The sequence below is a fragment of the Alexandromys fortis genome, unplaced genomic scaffold (genome assembly GCF_014885135.2).
Source record: "Alexandromys fortis isolate MF-2015 unplaced genomic scaffold, M_Fortis_MF-2015_v1.1 scaffold_14, whole genome shotgun sequence".
Taxonomy (NCBI): Eukaryota; Metazoa; Chordata; class Mammalia; order Rodentia; family Cricetidae; genus Alexandromys; species Alexandromys fortis.
Genome location: NW_026067910.1, coordinates 5,731,555 through 5,753,922, shown reverse-complemented (window position 1 = coordinate 5,753,922; position 22,368 = coordinate 5,731,555). Strand labels below are relative to the sequence as shown.

Here is a 22,368-nt window from a genome sequence, read left to right as displayed (position 1 = left end):
CACCCCATGAATTGAGACAAGTAGCTTTGGCTCGTTATGGTTTAGTAAGGAAACGTTCCTCAGTCTTAGGCTTCTTTCTTGTTAGTTTAACTTTGTTCATCAGAATGTCCACCTCGTTAAACAGAACTTACCCTAACATCAGTAACTCTGTAAGTCGACTTTCTAACATTAAAACTAATACTGTCGTCCTAAAAGGAGACTTTCTTACATCTTACACTTATCTTTATGAGTGTGATGTTAAGTTGGGAGTGTCACCCCAGCCCCTGGCTTCCATCCTAGCCCCCTGGCCCGGGAGTTGCGTTGGTCTGGACTCCAAATCCCAGGACCACTCCCACAGGGTATTTAAGTGGACGTCCAGCGGAGGAACACATGGCTTTGCATGTGCTCCACTGTTTTATGTCTCCCATGTCATGCTCTCGGCACCCGAGAGTGCTGTATTGAATAAAACATGGGCAGTTTCATTCGTTTTTATTCGACCTGATTGGATTTCTGTGCGGGGGGGGGGGGCCAACGGCTTAGCTCATTTCCTAACAATGAGAAAACTTCCTGTCAACATTTGTACCTCTGCAACTCAGTTTTATTTTCTTTGTAACATTTATGGTATTCATTTCATTTCTTTTACTTGTCTCTGCCTCACCAGAATGTCCTGTGTCTTGTGTATTTTAGTTCGCAGGCTGCCTCCAGGTACAAAGAACACTTCTAGTGGGAACACTGGGGAGATTGTAACTGCAGGGGACAGGCAACTTTGGAACCTGATGGAGGAACCTGCTTTTACTAACTTGCAGAGTATAATTTAGAGCTTGACACTAGGCAGTGTAAATAGAAACACGTGTTTGCCTTAACATCTCTCTCTCTCTCTCTCTCTCTCTCTCTCTCTCTCTCTCTCTCTCTCTCTCTCTCTCTCACACACACACACACACACACACACACACACACACACACACACACAGATCTCAGAACCTAGTTTTTCTTTTAGCAAATCTAACGTGGAAACTGCGGCGGGAGAGTGGGAGGGACCGGGGATGCTCTAGCAAACGCTACTGGAAATCTCACCCCAGGTCCCAGAATGCATCACACTCCGCCGCATCTGGAGAGGGGCATGCTGGGATCTCTCCTCCGCCGGTGAGGAAGGGCTGTTGTGGCTGCGGTACTGCGGAGGGCTCTCGGAGGCCAGAGCTCTCTTTCGGTTCGCTGTGGGGCAGAGTCTCGGGTGGCCTGACCCACGTCGCTCGGGCGGGCTGTGCGGGGAGCGGCGCCGGACGCTGGCGGCTCCCGCGGTGGGGAAGGACGGCGGCGCAGCCGCTGACCCCGTCTCCTGGCCGGCTCTGGGTAGCCGCAGGGCCGGTGCCGGAGCCGGGTCGGACGTTAGCCCGGTGGGACGTTGGCGCAGAACTCCGTCAGATTCGGGCCTTAACGCCTTCGCCACCGCGCACCCAGGCTCCCCTTGGCCTGTCTCACTTCTACTGTATCCTTTATCTGAAACGAAACTGAGTGTCCAGAGAACTAACTTCCTTCTAGAATCAGAAACTTACTTTCCTTGTCTGAAGAGAAACAAGAAAAAGGAGAAAATGTATAGACATTTTACAAAGCTGAGTTTACATGAAAGGGATAATTGCCCTCGGTTTTTATTTTCAGGTGGGTTAGGAAGGTGGTGGTGTGATTGCTTGAAAAGGGTTGTTTTTGTTTGTTCGCTTTTTTTTTTTTAAATCAGCTTCCTATATGTAATCAGCTTGCTATTAGCCCATCAAATCTAAATTCTCTGAACTCGTTTGATACTGAACTTCAGAGGAATGAGCTGTTAGCTAATGTAACGAAACCAGCGACTATAACCCAGTTTTCTGGATTTCGTGGATTCCAGGAGTGAGTGCTGTTTTCCTACAGCCTCTCAGCTTTTACCTTTGGGCTCTGCAGTGTGTGTTCAGTTTCTGGCTAGAGTGACCTGTCTGATCCAGGGTTTTCATGTATGTAAAAACGATTCAGTTTGACATTTGTAAAGCCCGGAAGTGTTAATACTAAGGTACATTTACCCTTCTCATTAATACATGCAAGTAAATATACACGTAGACTGCACTTTTCCTTTAACCTTACCTTGCATGAACACCTAATTAAATACACTTTTTTTCTATCTTTTGAATCAAACACTTTGAATTTTTGTTTTGTGTGATGAAGTCTCACTAGGCAGCTCTGACTGGTTTGAAACTGTGTAGACCAGGCTTGCCTCCAATTCATGGTGATCAACCTGCGTCAGCCTTAGGAGTGCTGAGATGGAAGGCATCACCATGCCTTAGTGAAATGTTTGATTCATAAATTTATTATTTTTATTTTATTATTACCTTTGATATGTTGAAATTCAGGCACACGTTGAATATCTTTTATTTAAAATATTTAGAAATACAATGCTAAACACAAAATTTCTGTATGTGTCATGTACCTCTTGTATTTTCATGTATACTTATACATGTATATTTATATTTTCAGTGTGTCTGTTTTTGACTGTCATCCGTCCCATGAGATCAGGCATAGATCCACTATGGAATCATGTCATACATAGCTCAGAAGTTTTGCATTTTGGAACATTTGGACTTTGGATTTTTGGAGAAGAGATGCTTAACCTGTAGTGAGGTTTTGATTGATGCTTAGAATTAAGTATATGAATTTAAGGAATGATAGGTATACTGAATATTTTTTGCCAAAGCTAATACACCTCTAAATACTCCAAGAGTGACCAAGTAATTTTATGAAATGTCCTTTTTCTTCAACTCTTGCTTTCAGAATTGTGATTTTGCTTCATTTCTAGGCACATGTCCCCACCATGCTTTCCTGTGACATCTGTGGTGAGACAGTAGCCTCAGAACTAGATATGAAGGCTCACCTAATTGTTCACATGGAAAACGAAGTTACATGTCCGTTTTGCAAGTTGTCAGGTGTAAATTATGATGAAATGTGTTTTCATATTGAAACTGCTCATTTTGAGCAGAATGCACCAGAAAGAAACTTTGGGAAACTAAATGCAATACAGTATGAAAATCCAGACAGCCAGAATACCACTCTACAGAGAACAATGGAAGTTCATTCAAGTATTCATTCAGCTTGTGCATCTAATTTTCCAAAAAATTCAGCCCAAAGCGTTCCTAAAGATGGGACTTTAAAACATGAAGCTTTTCATACAGAGAGGATAACTGAATCTAGACAGTACCTGAGAAGCCCAGAAAAGCAGTCTGGATTGTCTCCAGTACCAGGATCAATTTACGAGACAACTTACAGTCCTCCTGACTGTCCCTTTTGTGGAAAAATAGAGGGGTGTAGTCAAGATATGGAGACGCACGTGAAAACAAAACACGCCAGTCTTTTAGAAACTCCATTAGAAGGTAAAGTGTTTAATTCAGTTAACTTGTTAGGAAAACAATAGTCTTGGTGTAGTCCATGCTATCAAGCTGATTTGGTAACTGCTCCAAATGTGCTTTTAAGATTCAACTTCTGACATCAGTTGCTTTGAAAATATATTCTCAATAGAATCCGTGACTTAAGCTGTTTTCCACCCCTGTGTCTTAGCTTTTAATTTTTGCAAGATTTACATTTCATTTGTGTTTGCTTTCCATATATTTCCCACAGTGGTATTTTTACTCTTAGATAAAAAAGGTATTCATTTATATTCTTGTTTCCCATATTTTAAATTCATTTGAATTATGTATATGTTGTATGTATATGTAGTGTATATATTTGAGAGTTTGGAAAATAAAAATCTATTGATTCATAATACTTTTCAAGTTATTACATCTGTATGAATCAGTTCTGGTCTTTCAGGTCCTATTTTCTTAACTATTCCTTATTATTGTGCTAACTTAATAACTATCATTTTGTAACATGTCAATAATATCAGAGAGGACTGTTTTTGACCTTTTCATTATTTCCTTAGGCATTCTCATTTTATTTTTAAGATTTTTATTGTTGATGTGTGTGTGTGTCTGTGTACAGGTGCCCATGGATTCCAGAAGAGGGAACTAGGGTTATAACTGGCTGTGATTCCCTAATGTGAACAGTAGCTTTTAAATCCAACTGTAAAGGATTTTCATTTTCACAATAAGGTTAGAAAGTAGTAGAAAGTCTTTGATGTGCCTTGTTTGTTTGTTTATTTATTGAGGCAGGGTCTCACTGTATAGCCGCGGCTAGCCTGGAAATTGATGCATGGACCAGGCTGGCTTTAACTTACAGAAATCTGATTGCCTCTAGCTCTTTAGTGCCATGATTAAAAGTGTTCACCACTATGCCTGTCGACATGTTTAATGCTAACTAGGAAAACATTTTACTCATATGATGAAGTTGCCAGATTGCACATAGTTCTTGGCATGGGGTGAAAAGTTTAAACATTCTGCAAATTGAACAAGCGTTTCTGCATCTCTACCACAGACTGTCATCAACCACTCTACGACTGTCCCATGTGCGGGCTTGTCTGTACAAATTACCATATTCTTCAGGAACATGTGGATTTGCATTTAGAAGAAAGCAGCTTTCAAGAAGGTATGTTTGTGTCTAAAAGTATTTTAATTTCTACTTTCTAGAATACATGTTTCTTTTAGGTTATTGATATAATGACAAAAGTCATACTGTTTAAAAGTGAATCTGCTCTTTAAATAGTCCTCATGGAGCTGCACTGCTTTCCTGAAAGTTACTTCACAGAAAAGTTTTACAGGATGAACTGTGGAGACACCATTCAAATCAGATTTTGACATCCTTGAGCTTTGCTTGACTTGGAGAACGTACATCATTTAAGATAATGCTTTGTAAAGTGTTTGCTATTTTAAAGTTTTTATTGGCAAAGTAAGGCCATTCTTTCATTGGTTTGAAGTAATAAAGTTAGCATTTAGCTAGCAAAAATTTTGAACTAGGAAGCTGCCAATTTAAAAAGCTAGGTGAATTTATGTGAATCTTACAACTGTTGTGTGACAAACTTTCCCTGAGAAGACACAGCACACATGTCTACTTACCCCAGAGAGCCTATGACAGACCAAAATCCTGATACCACCAAAGTTCACCAAAATTCAGTTTGATGAGTCATTGAGTTTTATTGGGGTTACTTACAGGAGTATGGGTGAGGAGTTACAAGAGCAGAAATGGGTCAAAACCAGCTGCATCACCCACCCTGTCATGTGGGATGCTTACAAAATCTGGGAAACCCGGAGGACACTGCCTGGCCTGCAGGTAGCTCACCAGGTTGGAAGGTGCCATTTCCTAGAGATTCAGCTGCTCTAAATCCCTCTGAGGCAGCCCAGCTAGTTTCTGCCTATGTGAACACCTTGCCATAATGTTGGATGTCATCCTCGGGAACGCCCTATCTCTCTTTTAAGATGGGGTCTCTTATTGTCATGGAGTCCATGAGTTATGCTAGATCCCAGGAATGCTCCTATCTCCACTTCCCTCATGCTGGAATTACAAACATACCTATAAGGTTCACATGGTTTAGAGGACTGAACTCAGGTCCTTGTATTTGTAAGGCAAGCACTTCACTGGCAGAGCTATCTCCCTGGTCCTGTTGTCTGTCACTTTAAACAATAACATTACTTTTTAGGGAGCTTTTGAAGTGGAAAGATCTTGTGTGAGTTTCCAGGATTTACAGAAAAAGTAAAGTGGCCTCTAAGAGAAGTAAACTGTATTCTACTCAATCTTAGTATTTGAGGATATATAGATAACATAATAAAGTGGGAGATTTAGTGTTCAGTGGTTTACTACCAATACCAGTGATCTCTATGCATCACATGCCTGCTTTATCCCTCACCACAAGAGAAAAATTACTAGAGCATTGATGGCAGATTATTCCTCTTCAGTGGTTTTCCGCTGCCTGCTCCAGTTCGTATGTTTTTGCCTTTGTTTAGGATTCCTGTTTCTGTAATAGCACACCACAACCAAAAGCAGCTTGCGGATAAAAGGGTTTATTTTATCTTATATTTCTAGGTAACAGTCACCACTGAGGGAAGTCAGGGCAGGAACCTTTAGGTAGGAGCTGATGCAGAGACCATGAAGGTGTGCTGCTGACTGGCTTGATCTCTCCTGGCTGGGTCAACCTGGGTTCATCCAGGACCATCAGCCCAGGAGTGGCACTATCCACAAGAGCTGGGTATTCCAATATCAATCACTAAGAAAATGAACTACAAACTTGCCTACAGGTCAATCTTTTTGTTTTTTTGAGACAGGGTCTCACCGTGTAGCTCTGTAAGTCACTTTTGCAGATCAGGCTAGAACTCATAGAGCTCCACCTGCATCTGTCTCCCAAATGCTGGGTGGGATTAAAAGCATGCAGCACCATGCCCGGTCTGCAGGTCAATCTAGTTTTGTTTTTTGTTTATTTTTCAAGACAGGGTTTCTCTGTGTAGCTTTGTGCCTGTCCTAAAACTAGCTCTTGTAGACCAGACTGACCTCTAATTCACAGAGATTTACCTGCTTCTGCCTCTCGAGTGCTGGGATTAAAGGCTTGCGTCACTTGCCTGGTTTATAGGTCAATCTTATGGAGACATTTTCTCAGTTGATAGTCTCTCTTGCCAAATGGCTGTGGCTTGCTAGCTTGCATCAGGTTAACATAAACTAGCCACCTAGCTATTTTTTTTTTTTTTTTNTTACTGCCTGGCCCATTATCTCTTATTGGCTAATTCTCACATCTTAATTTAACCCATTTCTATCAATTTGTGTATCGCCAAATGGCTGTGGCTTGCTAGCTTGCATCAGGTTAACATAAACTAGCCACCTAGCTATTTTTTTTTTTTTTTTTGAGTACTATTGTAAGGGAATGCTGTGAAAAGGTGAGTCTTTGAAAGCTGAATGTCTGCTAATTCTTCCTTTATGGGTAGGCTTTGTATTGGCGCATGTATTCTATAAACCAAGGCAGATAATCTCAGGATATGTTCAAAATCAGTTGTGAATTATATCACCAAGAATATAAGGGAGCCTCAAATAGGAAGAGTAGCAATAGCTGGGAAGTTTGGAAGAAAAAAATGTTCAGTTTTGGATTTAAATAATCAGGTTTGTGAATTGTAATGTCTCTGGATTGAGGAATACCTTGAAGACTGTTAAACTATTCTGTGTGTTTTTCTGCGGATGTTTCCAAGGGAAATGTGTATGTGGGCAAACTGAATAGTGAAGCTTTGTATTCAGTGTGGGGAGGTAGCATCCAGTTTAGTTGGATTCTAGATGGACCAAGACAGTTGTAGAAGGGGCAGACTCACTTTGGCTCTTCCTTCTGGATTGGGTCTTGTTTTCCCTGCTGCTGCTCTTTGCTTTTCGACTCTAGATAGAGTGTTTGACCTTTGGACTCTGGAACTCTTCTTAGCATTCCTATCAGAAATCTGAAGCCTTTGACCTCAGATTGGGATTTTATCCTTTCTAAACTGGTGCTGGCATTTCCAGCTTCTTGGCCTGACTCTCACTTCTAGTCTCTGTTTCTCTGACTATCAGGAACTTTTCCCCTGTGTTATTATGTGACCTAAACCCCTCATGACTCATGATATTTAATGATGTTCTCTTTGTCTCTTTATCTCTGTTTCTCTGTCTCTCTCATTCTGACTGTATGTGTGTCTGTCTCAGTGTGCCTGTGTGTGGTGTTTCTGACTTGCCCTTAGTCCTATTTCACTGGAAAACCCTGAAAAATAAAGAACTCTAAGAAACAAGATACTATACAGAAGCCACTAAGAAAAGGATCTTCAGTTTCTCTGGGAAAGAGGAAGCAAGTCATTGCTATAAAATTATCTTGCTTGGGTAAAACTAACTGGAGTGAAATAGTTGGAGCTAATGAATGTATAGTTTGTAGTTTTTGTTACTTTCTTTTTTTATATTTCTTTCAAAAGTGAATCTCCATTAGTTGTATTCAGAGCCATCAATAAAAAGTGTCACTTAACCTTTCAAATTTTTTTTTTTTCTCAGCCGATAATACTTCATAAACTGTCAGGAAGGTGACATCAGTTAGTCAATGAGAAGTGCTTGTTGCAGCCTGAGCAGTTAGTGAATGTCGCTTGTACTCTCTGATAGGTGTGGACAGAGTCCAGTGTTCTGGTGATCGAGAATTAGCTCACCAGCTTCAACAAGAAGAAGACAGGAAGAGGAAATCTGAAGAATCAAGACAAGAAAGGGAAGAGTTCCAGAAGTTGCAGGTACAAAAATTAGTAACAGTTTTATTGAGTAGAGTTCTTATTTCCCAAATATATTTTAGAGATGTTAACTTATGTATGAAGATATGACTCCACCATTAAAAGGTTAAAGCTCACAGCCAAAAAGATTTCTACCTAGCCTGTCCATGTTATGTTAAAATATATTTTCATCTGTGTCCTCTATAGTTTGTTGGGATGGGGGACACAGTTCTCCAAAGCTGCAAAGCAAGCAGAGTGCTTGCTGCTCCAGCAGAGGGCTTGAGTTCATTTCCCAGTCCCGACGTCAGGCAGCTTATACCTGCTTATAATTCCAGCTCCAGGATCTGTTCCCTCTTCTACCTTCACAGTCACAAGCTCCCTCCCCCAATAAATAAAGAAAAAGAAGAAAGGAAGAAAATGTAGCCATTCTTGACTGTATATGTAGTACATGCTTTTAGTCCCAGCATTAGGGAGACAGAGGAAGGTGAATAAATGTCTTGAGTTTGAGGTCAACCTGGGAACCATCTCAAAAAACCCCCAAAATAAAACAAAACAGTGTAGCCATCTGTTCAGATACTAGAATAATCATTTCAGATAAAATATGTGAAAAAATTCACAGAAAACAAACAATTTTGTTTTCATTTTTCTTTCTCTTGTGTGTTTAAATGAAGAATCAAAATAAAGTGTTTTGTTCCATGTTAGATAGCTATCAGTTAGAAAAGTGTGCACATAAAACTATGCAAGTGACGGGCAGATTGTGACACTATACTGAGAATCTGTCTGTCTGCTTAAAATTAGTGTGTATCTCTCTGTTGACTAGATTTCTGTCCTTCCCAGTTCCCACAGGCATTAAGTCCCAAAGAAATCACACAGAGGTCTACATTAATCATAAACTGATTGGCCCATTATCTCAGGCTTCTTATTAACTCTTATAGCTTACATTAGTCCATTATTCTTACCTGTGTTAGCCACATGGCTCAGTACCTTTTTTCAGCAGTGTAGTCACATCTTGCTTCTTCTGTGTCTGGACAGGACTGCTGAGGGAGCTTCTCTCTTTCAAGAATTCTCCTGTTCTCATAGACCCACCTCTACTTCCTGTCTGGTTGTCCCGCCTATACTTTCTGCCTGGCTACTGACCAATCAGCATTTATTTAAAATATAATTGACAGAATACAATTGTCCCACACCATCTCTCCTTAGTGTTAAGTTCCTTTAAGGATCACGACCTCTGGACTGGAGAGACAGCCCAGAAATTAAGAGCACCAGATTTAGTTCCCAGTACCTACATGGCAGCTTACAATTTCAGACATTTTTATTTAACGAAAGTTCAGAGGTTGGTGTTTCATAATATCTGAGGGCACATTTTTCTCATATGAATGTAGTCTCTGTTGGATTAAACTTGCAGCATCTGAGGATGTTTAGTGCATTGAATTTTTTAATACATGTTTCTCCTTTTTCATTTCTAGTTTGTGCACTATAATTATTTGTGTTGATAATGCATGTAGAGTTTTTAAATGCCATTTATATATGTTAATAGAATAGTTAAATATAAAGGTTTATGAGTAAATATATCTGAAAATCTTCCCTAATTTACATACATCTGAAAGCCTTTTTTCTCAGACACATACATATAACTATTTTTCCTTGAACTGTGTTTTGGAAAATCTAATTTAGGATTTTCACCACTTCACAATTACCAATCTTCTACTTCTTCAGCCTCTGAAGTTCTTAGGACACAAGCAGAATGAAGCCAGATTCTTGCCAGAATGAATCCCTAATGACTTCTAGCCCAGTTTACCTCTGAAACCTCCTGAATCAGGCCTCCACTCTTCACATGGTCCTAGCATTCTGGTCTCCCTACTCTATCAGAATGGCCCCTTAAGCCCTGCTTACAGTATTCTAGGGCCTTTTGAGCCTGGAGTTCCAAACTCTTCCACAGTCCTCCTCATAAACAGGTTTCAACGGCATAAGAACTCTCCGGACAGGTTGACTACAGTAGAAGCCCACTCCTTAGTAAGCTTTTTTAGACCTTAGTTGTTGCTTTGATGGAATAAGTGTCAAGAAGCACTTTATGGAAAGAGGGTTTATGTATAGTGTGAGGAAGAATGCTGGTCACATTGCATTTACAGCCAGAAGCAGGGCCAGATGAGCTACTTTATCCTTTCTATTCAGTCTGTGAGTAGCTGTGGGATGCGCCATGTTTAGGGTGGGTTTCCATCTCTATTAGCTCAATCTAGACAACCCACAGACATACCCTAAAATGTTCCTGTGGTAAATTTAAGTCACCTCAACCCTAATAAGATTAACCATGACAAAGATTTAACTTTGTAAGTTGTTTAGATCTCAGGAAGTCTATCCATAAGGCGTTTTATACATTTGAATGTCTCAGTACAGTTTGCAAAAACACAGCTCACTTACTCTGTAGCATGATTGATTGATTTGATGACAAAGTGGGACTTTGTGGATGAGTGTTGGGACAGAATCACAAATTCCCATTACAAACTGTATCCTGAGAATTGTGCCTTTAGCAGAAAGATAGTTCTTTCATTCCAATATTAGAAGGAAAGCAACTAATTATTTCTTAGAGCTACAGAAGCTTACAGAGAAATATCTAGTTATTAAATTATGGATATATGGTTTAATTATTATGAAAATCTTAACATTTACTTGTATGAAAAATCCATTAGCCAGACTATGTTAATATACATCCCCCCCCCAAAAAAAATAAGTTGAAAGTTTCCATTTGCTTGAAGAACAGGGATATAAAAAATAAGTTATTTGTTTTGTGTTTATTAGCGGCAGTATGGTTTAGATAATTCTGGTGGATACAGACAACAGCAGCTACGGTACATGGAGATGGAAGTAAACAGGGGAAGAATGCATCCCTCTGAATTTCACAGCAGAAAAGCAGACATGATGGAATCAATAGCTATTGGTATTGATGATGGAAAAACGAAAACTTCCGGTGAGTGCTTGAAAATACAAGTTGCAGTTTACTGTTGTATGTGCTACTGGAGTAATAAATTTAATGTTGCATACGTCACTGGGGTAATATAGTCGTTTGAATTTGCTGGATTTTTTTGTCAACAGTTAATGTAGTTTGAGGTGAGATTGTATTTCACATATTTTTTCCAAATATTTAAAACTAAACTCCTATTTTATAGTAAATAATTCATTTAAAATAATTTAGTTTCCCTTGTATTAACTCACAGCAATGGGAAATGAACCTTTAGGTTTTTTTAAACATTTTATTAGCATATGTTAATGTTTATTTGGCTTTGGTTAAGGGTTACTTGTAAGAACATAAATGAAGGGTCAGAAAAAAAGATGTGTGTTTCACCACTTCCCCACCCTAGGAGCCATTATCTTCCTATAGATCTGAGGGAGGTGAGGGCCTCACGAGCTCCTATCCTGTAATGGTTTAATGTCTATAAATCGTCAGAGATGGGTGTGTTCTTGCGACCACCCCTCTCCTCTCTGACAGAGTTTTGGTGTAACATGATCGGCCAGGCCTGCTTGTTGTTTTTTGCCCTGCCCGGTACCCCACAACTGTTTAGCTCCAAAGAAAATCACACATAGGTCTCTATAAGTTATAAAGCTGATTGGCCCATTAGCTCTAGCTTCTCACTGGCTAACTCTCATATCTTGATTAACCTATTTTTCTTATCTATATTGGCCATGTGGCTCAGTACCTTTTTTCTGTGGGGCAGATCACATCCTGCTGCTTTGGTGGTCTGGGCAGGAGTGAGAGGAATCAACTTCCTCCTTCCTAGAATTCTCCTGTTCTCATTGTATCATTTCTACTTCCTGTCTGGTTTTCCCACTTCTACGTCCTGCCTGGCCAATCAGCGTTTATTTAAAACATGATGACAAAATACAGGCAATTTTCCTGCACCATTTTGGTAACCTGAGTACTGTTCAGATAGGCTTTGCTACTAAGGTTGAGAGCCAGAAACCCTTCGGTGCCCCCTCTTCCTTAATGGTTCCTGAGCCTTGGAGGGGTTAATGTAGATATACCACTTAGGGTTGAATATCAAATAGTCATTATTCTCACTAAGTTCTTTGACCAGTTAATGACACCCACTACCAAACATTAATCTATGGGTGTAAATATAACCATTTAGAAGGCAATTTGATAGGCATAGCATGTCAATTTGGCAAACTATAATAGCTTTCCCACTAAGGCTGACTCTTTAATATGGTTGTATGATATCATTGCTAAGACAAAGTTTGCCAGGAAATGAGGTATTTCTGTCTTACATCTAATAAGCATGCCAGTGTGTGTGTGTGTGTATATATAATATGTATATATAATACATATTATATATATATATAATTTTATTCTTATAGGTTTTCCCCCTTTTCCTTCTTAAAGTACTGTCCTAAACCTGGATTCCATCTGAGTCCTTTATCTTTCTGTTGCTAGAGTGTCTGTTTCATGCCACTTCATCATTTTTTCTCTCCATGAGTAAACTTACTATTCAGTCACAAGTCATTTTTGTTGTTCTTTTTCTTTAAAGTAAGACTTGTTTAGGTATTATTGTTTTAAATTTATATCATGTTTTTCTTCATGATAGTGGGCACAGCTGTAGCTATTGGTAAAATGATTATTTTGAATTTTTTTTTAAATTTGTCTCCCTAAAAACATTTCCATGTATTTCATTCAAATAAAATACATGTAATGACTTTTCTTTTTCATACCCCATGCTGTGAGAAAACATGAACTACATAAAAGGCACCACTGCCCATTGTCATCCAAGTTTTTAAAGAAGACAGATTTTTTTTTTACACAGAACTACAATGTTCTGCTGTGACACAATGTGACTACATAATAAGTAGGGGTCATGAAAAAATAAATGTTCTGATTGTTTTTGTAGAGTAAGAAAAAAGTTACTTGAAGGTGATGTTTGGTTCTTCCAGGATTTTTACAATTCTAAGAAGAAGAAGTAGAAGAAGAATTTTCAAAAGGAAGAACCACATGTAAACTTGTCCAAATATCTTGCTTAACTAAATTCTAGACATTGGTCTACGGTCATGTTTCTAGAAATATTGTCATATTTATTTTTCTTTGCTTAGCACTTACTATCCTGTTATGTATACAAAGTATAGTACTGAAGTTAAATTATAAGCTCAGGTGCAGAATATTTGCTTGTTAGGTCAATAATAATAATAATAAGAATTGAAGGTCAGATGCAGGACACTGGCTTAAGCTTTATATTCTGCAGATTAGTACTAATGCTGTAGACTAGCAGGAGACATACACTTTCAGGTGGAAGCAGACTGATGAAGACTGAGCAAGCTCTAGTGGTTAGTGTAACAAATGGAAAGACAAGAAGAGCATTTGTTCTATAAGGGTGGGTACTCTTGTGTCCCAGGCTTTGCAGTTGAAGAGCTTAAGGATGCAGACACCTTCAGGTCATTGCAGGGAGAACTATTTTAGTGTTAGAAAACGTAGGTTTATTTTCATGTTAGAAAACTTGGATTTTGGGTCAGTGAGATCATGAGCTAAGGTCGTAGTGTGAGATGATAAATTAAAAGTGGACTTGGTGGGTGTTTTCTGTGGAGCTTGAAGCTGATGTTAGACATGAACAACCGTGTAATGGAGATAATGAATCTTCTTCAGTATTCCAAATCTCTTCTATTCTAGGAATTATTGAAGCCCTCCATAGATATTATCAGAACACTGCCACAGATGTGAGGTGTGTGTGGCTCTCTACAGTGGTGGACCACTTTCATTCATCCTTTGGGGACAAAGGTTGGGGTTGTGGTTATAGAAATTTCCAGATGCTACTTTCATCATTACTACAAAACGATGTGTATGGTGACTGCTTGAAAGGTATGTAAAGTACTGTTATTCTCTGAGTTTATACACACAGAGGGTCTTGCCAAGAAATGTCTTAGAAATTGGGTTTTAGTAGAATACATGTTACTATGGGGTATAATTGTTCAGCATATTAGTACCTGACCTTGTGACTTGTTTTGCTTACATGATTCCAGGTATGTCCATTCCTTGTATTCCAAAAATTCAGTCCATGATTGAAGATGCATGGAAGGAAGGTTTTGATCCTCAGGGAGCCTGTCAACTTAATAACAAATTGCAGGGAACAAAGGCCTGGATTGGAGCTTGTGAGATTTATACACTTCTGACCTCACTGAGAGTAAAGTATGTACCTGCAAACTCCAGTTAACATTATTGCATTCAATTGCAGATTACCGGCATTAAATTTAGTCAGACTAAAGTTCACTGCCTTAGTTATTTTTTTCCATGCTGTAATAAAATGTGCTAGCCAAAGTAACTTAAGTGAGGAAGGTTTATTTTGGCTTACCTTTCAAAGGATACAGCCCACTGTGGTGGGGAAACATAAGGTGCAGAAAGTAGACTGGCTGTCATATTGCATCAGCAGTCAAGAAGCATAGTATCAAGTAGGAAATGGGAACCTGCTATAAAGTTCCAGACCTGCCTCCAGTGATCTTCCTCCAGCAAGCCTCCACCCCCTAGAGTTTTCACAACCTTCGCAAATAGCTCTTCCTGCTGAGGATCAAGTCTAATGTGAGCCTACAAGGGACAGTGCACATTCAGAGTATGGCAGAAACCATTAACAGTTTTTTATCTTTTTGAGATTTTATTGCTATGATGCATTGTTTGTGGTGGAATTTAAAATAATCAAGCTATTAAATGCTTTTGGTTATGCTTTATAGTACTTTTTTGTGTGTGTGTGTGTGGCGTAGAAGTGAACCTAGTTCAACAATCTGATTTATTCAAGATTACTTAAAGGAAACTTGCCACCATAGTCTGGGCCAGACAGGAGACACTGGGTGGAGAGGGGAGAACTCACATATTCCTATGCTGTTCACCAGTATTGTCTGTAACAGGAACTAAAAAAAAAAAAATCAAATATACTCTGAATTTTTTTATATTTACTTATTTATTTTTGGAGTAAAGTATTTAGAATGCTTTTGATGTAAAAATGACTACTACTGAGGATTAAAATCAGAATTCAGATTTTTTCTTTTAAATAAAGACACAATAACTTGATTGAAGATTTTAATTATTTCTGTGTTTACACTTAACGCTGAGTAGAAAAACCTCTGTAAGAAGTTGTTTTCTTTAAAAACAAAAACCATGAAAGTTATTAATTTACAGGTTTTGTGTTATGTGTATATGTGCATGTTTGTGTTTATGTGAACATGAGTGTGGTGCCTTTGGACCCTGTAGTGCTGAAGTTAACAGGCGACTGTGACCAAATGTGGGTCTTCCGCAAGAGTAGTGTGTGCTTTTAACCACTGAGCTATTTCTCTAAATCTCTATATTTTTGTTATTATGCATGTGTTGGAGAGTGCCTGTGGAGGTCAGAAATCTAATGTGTGGAGTTGGTTTCCCCATCTTCCTTGATGTGGGTCCCAGGGATTCAACTCAGGTCATCAGGCTTTCAAAACAAACATCCTTACCCATGGAGCTATCTCTCCAGCCTCTGGCTGGCAAGTTTGTAGCTGATCATCAGGGATAGGGACATTAGAATAAAAGTGATTGTGTCCCATGTTATAGCACATGGGTTTTAAAAGTCCAGCATGCTTCTTATTTGCTGTGCAGGGAATATGTTAGGAAATCATTGTAATTTTTAGCTCATTCATGAGCTATGAGTGGTGATTTGAGTTATTATTTTCCCCACAAAATGATAGTTTTTCTAAATGGTTAAAATTCATATTTAATTTTTTCTTCATAGGGAAGTCATTAATACATAAAATTGTTCTGGATCAAGTTTTTTTTTTTTCAAATTACATTTATGCAAAAATTTGTAAAATATCTCTAAACTATTTTCTTTGTCAATTGTTTAGGTGCCGCATTATTGATTTTCACAAGTCAACTGGTCCATCGGGTACACACCCTCGCTTATTTGAATGGATATTGAACTATTATTCTTCAGCTAGAGAAGGGAATCCAAAGGTTGTGTGGACATCTAAACCTCCTGTCTATCTCCAGCACCAGGGTTAGTAGATCACACACACAACTATCATTTTTAAGACAGCAGATTGGCTGTTGCTTAAGGAAGGTCAAGATTGCAATAGCAGAGGTGACAGGGTGGAGGGGGGCGCTGTTATGACTGGCTGTCAGAGCTACTTGTCATTCTGGTATGTTCTTGGGTGACACAGCATCTTGGGGCCTTTCCACTTCTTGTGGTCTTTTTCTGGTTCACTGCTCATTATCCATCCCTTTCCTTCTTCCAGTCTTTACTCATTTGTCACTATGTTAAGCCTTTCTAGACTGTACTTATTTAAAACAGCAAGTCTGTGTGTGTTTATGTGCGTGTGTTCTAAACACACAAAAACCCACACAGAGACTGTGAATGTATATATAGTAATAACTGTACAGATGTGAGATATTAACTGATATTTATACTTTGCTAGGTCATAGTCGAACAATTGTTGGCATTGAAGAGAAGAAAAACCGGACGTTATGTTTACTAATATTTGATCCTGGATGTTCTTCCCGAGAAATGCAGAGATTGTTAAAGCAAGACATAGAGCCTGGTAGTCTCAGGCAGCTGCGGAAATCTGTGGGGAATCTTAAACATAAGCAGTACCAGATAGTAGCAGTTGAGGGCGTTCTTTCACCAGAGGAGAAAGTTGTAAGTATCTCAGTATCAGGTGAAGTCACTTAAAAGTTTTAGTTAAAATCAACATTCTCTCTCTTTATCTCCTCACAACTCTTCTATTTCATGAAATGGCAAATACATTTGTCTTTGATGTCACTGGATATCTGGAATGGCCATTTTTAAATTTAGATAGTATCTAAATGTCAGTTGCTTAATTCATTTTCATAAAATATTTAAGTTTGTTTTACCTTTTGATGTCAGGTAAGTGATCAGTAACAATAATGTTATGAAAACAATGTGTAACCTAACTCAGGTGGTCTTACTGTTTATCACAATAGATTCAGGAGCTATATCTTATCCTTCGACCTTCTGAGTATACTCAGTTCAAGAACAACTCTTGCCTTTATCATTTATAGTTAAGTGATGAGTTCCAAATTACTGAAGAATTTCTAGGCATTAGAAAACCTACACTGAGGTTGTAAGCTGCTGTGGCATCATAGCACACTAAGCCTAGACAATGCATGAGATCCCAGAATCTTAAATTTTCTTTTTTCTTTTTTTTTCTTTTTGTTCTTTGTTTTTTCTTTTCTTTTTTTATTTTTCTTTTAAGATTTTATTTTTTATTTTTAATTGCATGTGTTTGTGTGTGTCTTTAAGTGTGGTATTGTACATGGAGTGCAATACTCATGGAAGCCAGAAGAGGGCATAGATGCCATGGAGTTTGTGTAGCAGGTGGTTTGTGAGCTGCTGGATTTGGGTCCTGGGAAATTCATTTGGGCCTCCTGCAAGAGCACTATGTCCTCATAACCATTGAGCACATCTGCAGCCCTGGTGTGGGAATTCTACGAGAAAATTAAAAAGAGTACTTATTTGAGAACTTCATATTTGTTTCCCTCTAAAGATGAGACAGAATACTCATGAGGGACATGGGCTGGGATTAAAGGCGTGCACCACCATCGCCCGGCCAGGTGAACAACATTTTAAGTGGCTTTTATGTTTCCAGTTTTATAAAGTGAGTCATTGTTGCTGCTAAAATACTAAACATGTCTTTTCTGTGCTTTACTTTTGACTTTGTTTTTTTTGGGGGGCGGGATTGCAGGGTTTGTTAGATCATAGCTGTGCCTTTAAGAATTACAGCTACTAAGGACTTTACATGTTTCACTGTATAGAACATCACTGTAGGGTAAATGGATATTGTTTCTGTGTTTCAAATGAGGATGCTTATAGTGAGTAGTGAAGTCAGATCTGCAGTGTAGCAGTTTATCCAGCACTTGGTCTTGTGTAGCCTCTTGGAAAAAGCTTCTTTTTAAGAAGTTTTACTAAATCATTTTTCTTTTTAATATTTCATACATGTATAAGGATGTGTTCTGATTATTCTCACTACCTTCACCTTTTCTGCTCTCCCCCACACCCGTATCAACTCACTCTTAGTTCTGATTTTTTTTCCCCAAAAGAAAAAGAAAATTGAGACAGGTCTTCTTCACAGTGTATCTGTGGCTGACCTGGGACTCATTATATAGACAAGACTGGCCTCAGAAATCACAGAGGTCAGCCTGCCTTTGCTTCCCAATGCTGAGATTACAGGTGTGCATCACCATGTACTGCCCTATTAAAGCTATTAAATTATGTTTATTTTTATGTAAATTTGTGTGTGTGTGTGTGTGCCTGTATGCAAACCACATAAGTGTTACACCAGAACATGGTGTCCCCTATACCCAGAGTTGTAGGTGGTCATGGCTTTTGGGAACTGAGCTTACATCTTTTGTAAGAACCACATCACCAAACACTGAGCTGTTTTTCTAGAAACCTATTTTCACTTAAAAATTTTTTTTCAACCTTTGAGACAAGGTTTCACGTGGCCCAGGCTGGTCTTGAGTTCACTGTGTAGCCTAGGTTAACATTTGTAGTAGGAGCTGCGGGCTGTGTTCCTGCAGCCCGGCTTTCAGCCACCGGCTAGCTTTACTTGAAATAACAACATGGAAACTGTATTCTTTTAAACACTGCATGGCCCATTATATCTAGCCTCTTCTTGGCTAACTCTTACATCTTGCTTAACCCATTTCTAATAATCTGTGTCTTACCGGGAAAGATTCAGCATGTCTGACCTGGCGGCTTGCTTCATCACGTGTCTGCCCTGGAGAGGAGAGGCATGGCATCTGCCTCACTTCCTCTTCCTCCCAGCATTCTGTTCTGTTTACTCCACCCACCTATGTTCTAACCTATCAGGCCAAGCAGTTTCTTTATTAATTAACCAATGAAAGCAACAGATTGATATGACACTCCCACATCACTCATTCTCTTACCTCAACATCATGGATTACTGGCATTTGATATTATGCCTGGCTTCTCTTCACATCTTGATAATAGTTGCTAATATACTTCAGTACATTCTTAGTTTTTATTTGGTTATTCCAGTACTCTGAATTTCAATTATCCTAATTTGTTTAGTTTAGCTGAGCTTAATATGCTTTAGTTTGTAAACCAAATTTGGAAGCAGCAGAAACAATGAAATTTTCCTTTATTCTTTTAATATTTTATTAACACTATGAATATTTTTTATATGTATAGAATGTATTTTGACCATGGTTTCCTCCTCTATTCCCCTTAAATTCTCCCAGATCCTTATCCACCAAGTCCTTATCATGTGCTTTATTTATCTTTTTTCCATAACCCACAGAGTCCAATTTTTTTCTCATATATTCCTGGTTATGAGACCAGCCACTGGAGCATGGTCAACTTACCAAGAGACATATCCTTAAAGAAACTGACTCTCCCTCATCCCCAAGTTAGATACAGTAACTCCTCACCCAGGAATGGTACAGCTGGAATACTAACTCATAATCAACAAGGGTTTTGTTGTTGTTGTTGTTGTTGTTGTTTTTGCTTTTGAGACAGGGTCCTACTCTACAGTTTTGGCTGTCCTGGAACTCACTATGTGGACCAGTCTAGACTTGAACTCACAGGGATCTACCTGCTTTTGCCTCCTCAGTAGTGGAATTATTTGCTCATAGCTCTATCATTCTTTTCACTTTTTCTTTGGTCCCCTATTGTTCCTCAAACCCCCTCCCATCTATATCATTGTGAGTCAGCAATTTTACATTTGACAGAGTCCATCAGATAACATTTTGTTTCACTCTATTTTGCCTTTATCTAGAATTTTCTTCATGACTTGACTTGTAAAATATATATTACTAATTTTTTAAGTTTTAGATCATAATTTTCCACTAGGACTTTTCATTGTTATCTTGAAAAAAGTACAGGTTTTATTTTCTACATTGAAATGATGATAAGACAGAGGGTTGATACAACTACTCAGCTGTCAAAAATACTTGCTACCAAGGCTGACCAACTCTAACTTCAAGATCCTCCTGTTATAAAGAGAGCTGACCTCTATAGCATACACAGGCATGCACGGATAAACAATACATGTATTTTTTTTAAAACTGATAACATAGTATATATAATTAATTTCTAGGTTATAATTCATAGACTGTTTTCTTCTTGATTCTTTTTCAAGGCCAGGAAACAGGCTTCTCAAGTGTTTACAGCGGAGAAGATTCCTTGAATGAAATATTTCGGTGATTTTGTACTTATCCTTTTTACTGATATTGAACTCTGATACAGTTGAAGAATTTGATTTCACTGAAGTCCTTGGTATAACATTTAATTTATAAGTGCCTGTTAAGTTATACTTCTTATTAATTCATTGTCTGTAATTAGTTGAATAAAATACCTTGTTTGCATTGTTGATTTTGATTTCTTGTCCATGTCTCACAAACTTGTTTTATAGTTCACAAGCTAATGGATTGGGCCATAACTTGTATGAGTTACTGAGTACTTAACATCTATTAATACATTTAATTTTAAAACAATTGTTTAAGGCAAACAATATTATTAACTCCAAGAACCCAGATGCCTGATAAATTAGCGATTTGCCCAGGAATATTACAAGATGGATCTCACAGCCAGCTCACTGTATTTTCCACTGTTGTGTCAATCAGGCCTTTATTGCGGTGACAAACACTCAATCCAATTCAAGGAGGAAGATTTCTTTTGCTTCAATATTTCAGTGTTGGGTGGGCTTACTCTGTGGTGAGACAACACCATGGCTGTAGTCTGCTGTGGTGCTATAGCAGATCCACTGACTCACTGTGGCCAAAAAGCAGAGTTGAGGCAGGAAGAGGCCAGGAACAAGCTATACTCAATGTGATATAGATCTCCAATAGGGATATCAGATAATCCACTAAATAACTGATTCACTGACAAGAACTTCTGATCCAATAAACTCAATAACTGGATCTACCAGTGAGTCCAAACTATGAGCACAAATGAGGTGCCTTTGAGGATGATGATGTTTTTGGTAGGGCGGAGCTCCTGTTATCACAAAATGAGTACCTCCTTAATGTGTAGTGATCACCTTAAAAAAACCAAGGATTCTCTTGTTAAATATTTCCACTAACCCTCCATCTCTCCTGAAAGCCTTTGTGACCTGGCCTGTAGGAAAAATACTAGATTCTGGTCAGACAACTCTTGTATGTGTGTGTACATGAGAATCCTATTATTCTGCTCAATAAACAAAGAATTATTGAAAGACTTAGAAATTCACAGAAACTGTGAGTAACTAAAAAAATGTCTTAGGACCAAATCAGTTATAGGCTATAGTTTGTTGTCAATTTTTAAAGCAGGAACAATCAATCAAGTTATAATTGTAGGATACTCAAATTTCAGATTACAAGCAGAGCACATTTGTTTGGCATAGAACGGAAGTTCCCAAAGGGAATGGATACTGAGCAACTTAAAAACTGTTCATTTAAAAAGCAAAATAAAAACCTGTGTGAAGTTTGTTAACATGAATTTCAGTCATCCAGTCTCCCAATGAGTCTTCCTGTCTTAATTTTTTTTCAACATTGAAGCCAAATGCTCTACCCTTTGCATTTGTTTGTGTGACCTAGTTTAATACTCTTTCTTGCTGGTTTGTAAAATTTAGCCTGTAGAAATGCCAGTGAAGTCCTTAGTAAATGTATATTGTTGACAAGGTCATGGTCATATCAAGGGTCAATGCCTCAGCCTCATTGGAATGGCAAAACCTTCTTTTGGTGAAGCTCAGAGGGGCATCAAAGCCTTTCCTAGGGTCTGAGTGTGAATACTGGCAGTGAGTGCAGAACATATCCCCTGTAGCTTTCTCACTGCTCCTCTCTAACACCTGATGTTTATGGTATGAAGACTAATACCCTACAGAGACTTCTATGTCTACTAAAATTAGTCAAACCTGCCTCCTTGTTCAGCTGTATATAATAATCCTGCCTCCTGCTCTGGCTGTATGTATGCAAAAATTATGGCTCCCTGTTCTAGTGTGTACAATAAAGCCACCGAGATTCAGGGTTGCTGAGGTTTCTTCATCAGAGAGCCCAGTTTTCCTGATTCCAGTTTTTTTCTGTGTCTCTGTGTTTTTCTTTTCTTTGTTTCCTCACCTCTGTCATATCAATTCCTAAAGCCCTGGCACCAGCCTTCCACACTATCCAGCCTCTGCTTGCTTCTGCAGGCTCAACAATCACTCCCCCATCCTGCCCTGACAAGTACCTTTCACTGGAAGTTGCATTTACCCTAAAATCCCTTCCAAAATGCTGCCCCTGCTGCTGGGCACCCTTCTGGTGTTGCTTTTG

At 38.7% G+C, this 22,368-nt stretch overlaps 1 protein-coding gene across 6 annotated transcripts; it reads left to right on the top strand.

The window, feature by feature from the left end:
* The first annotated feature begins 1,014 nt into the window (after positions 1 to 1,014).
* Zup1 (zinc finger containing ubiquitin peptidase 1) lies at positions 1,015 to 20,448 on the top strand. Of its 6 annotated transcripts, none has more exons than XM_050137989.1 (10): positions 1,015 to 1,122; positions 2,798 to 3,368; positions 4,408 to 4,518; positions 8,014 to 8,135; positions 10,908 to 11,076; positions 13,759 to 13,947; positions 14,109 to 14,274; positions 15,948 to 16,099; positions 16,518 to 16,738; positions 17,607 to 20,448. In XM_050137989.1, the coding sequence occupies exons 2-10, from the start codon at positions 2,813 to 2,815 to the stop codon at positions 17,736 to 17,738; spliced, it is 1,818 nt and encodes a 605-aa protein (XP_049993946.1). In that variant the 5' UTR covers positions 1,015 to 1,122; positions 2,798 to 2,812; the 3' UTR covers positions 17,739 to 20,448. The 6 variants fall into 6 exon arrangements, with proteins under 6 accessions (XP_049993946.1, XP_049993942.1, XP_049993944.1 ...); XM_050137985.1 differs by lacking the exon at positions 1,015 to 1,122 and adding an exon at positions 1,129 to 1,465 and having other exon boundaries at positions 2,773 to 3,368; XM_050137987.1 differs by lacking the exon at positions 1,015 to 1,122 and adding an exon at positions 1,129 to 1,465 and having other exon boundaries at positions 1,730 to 3,368.
* The last annotated feature ends 1,920 nt before the right edge of the window (positions 20,449 to 22,368 follow it).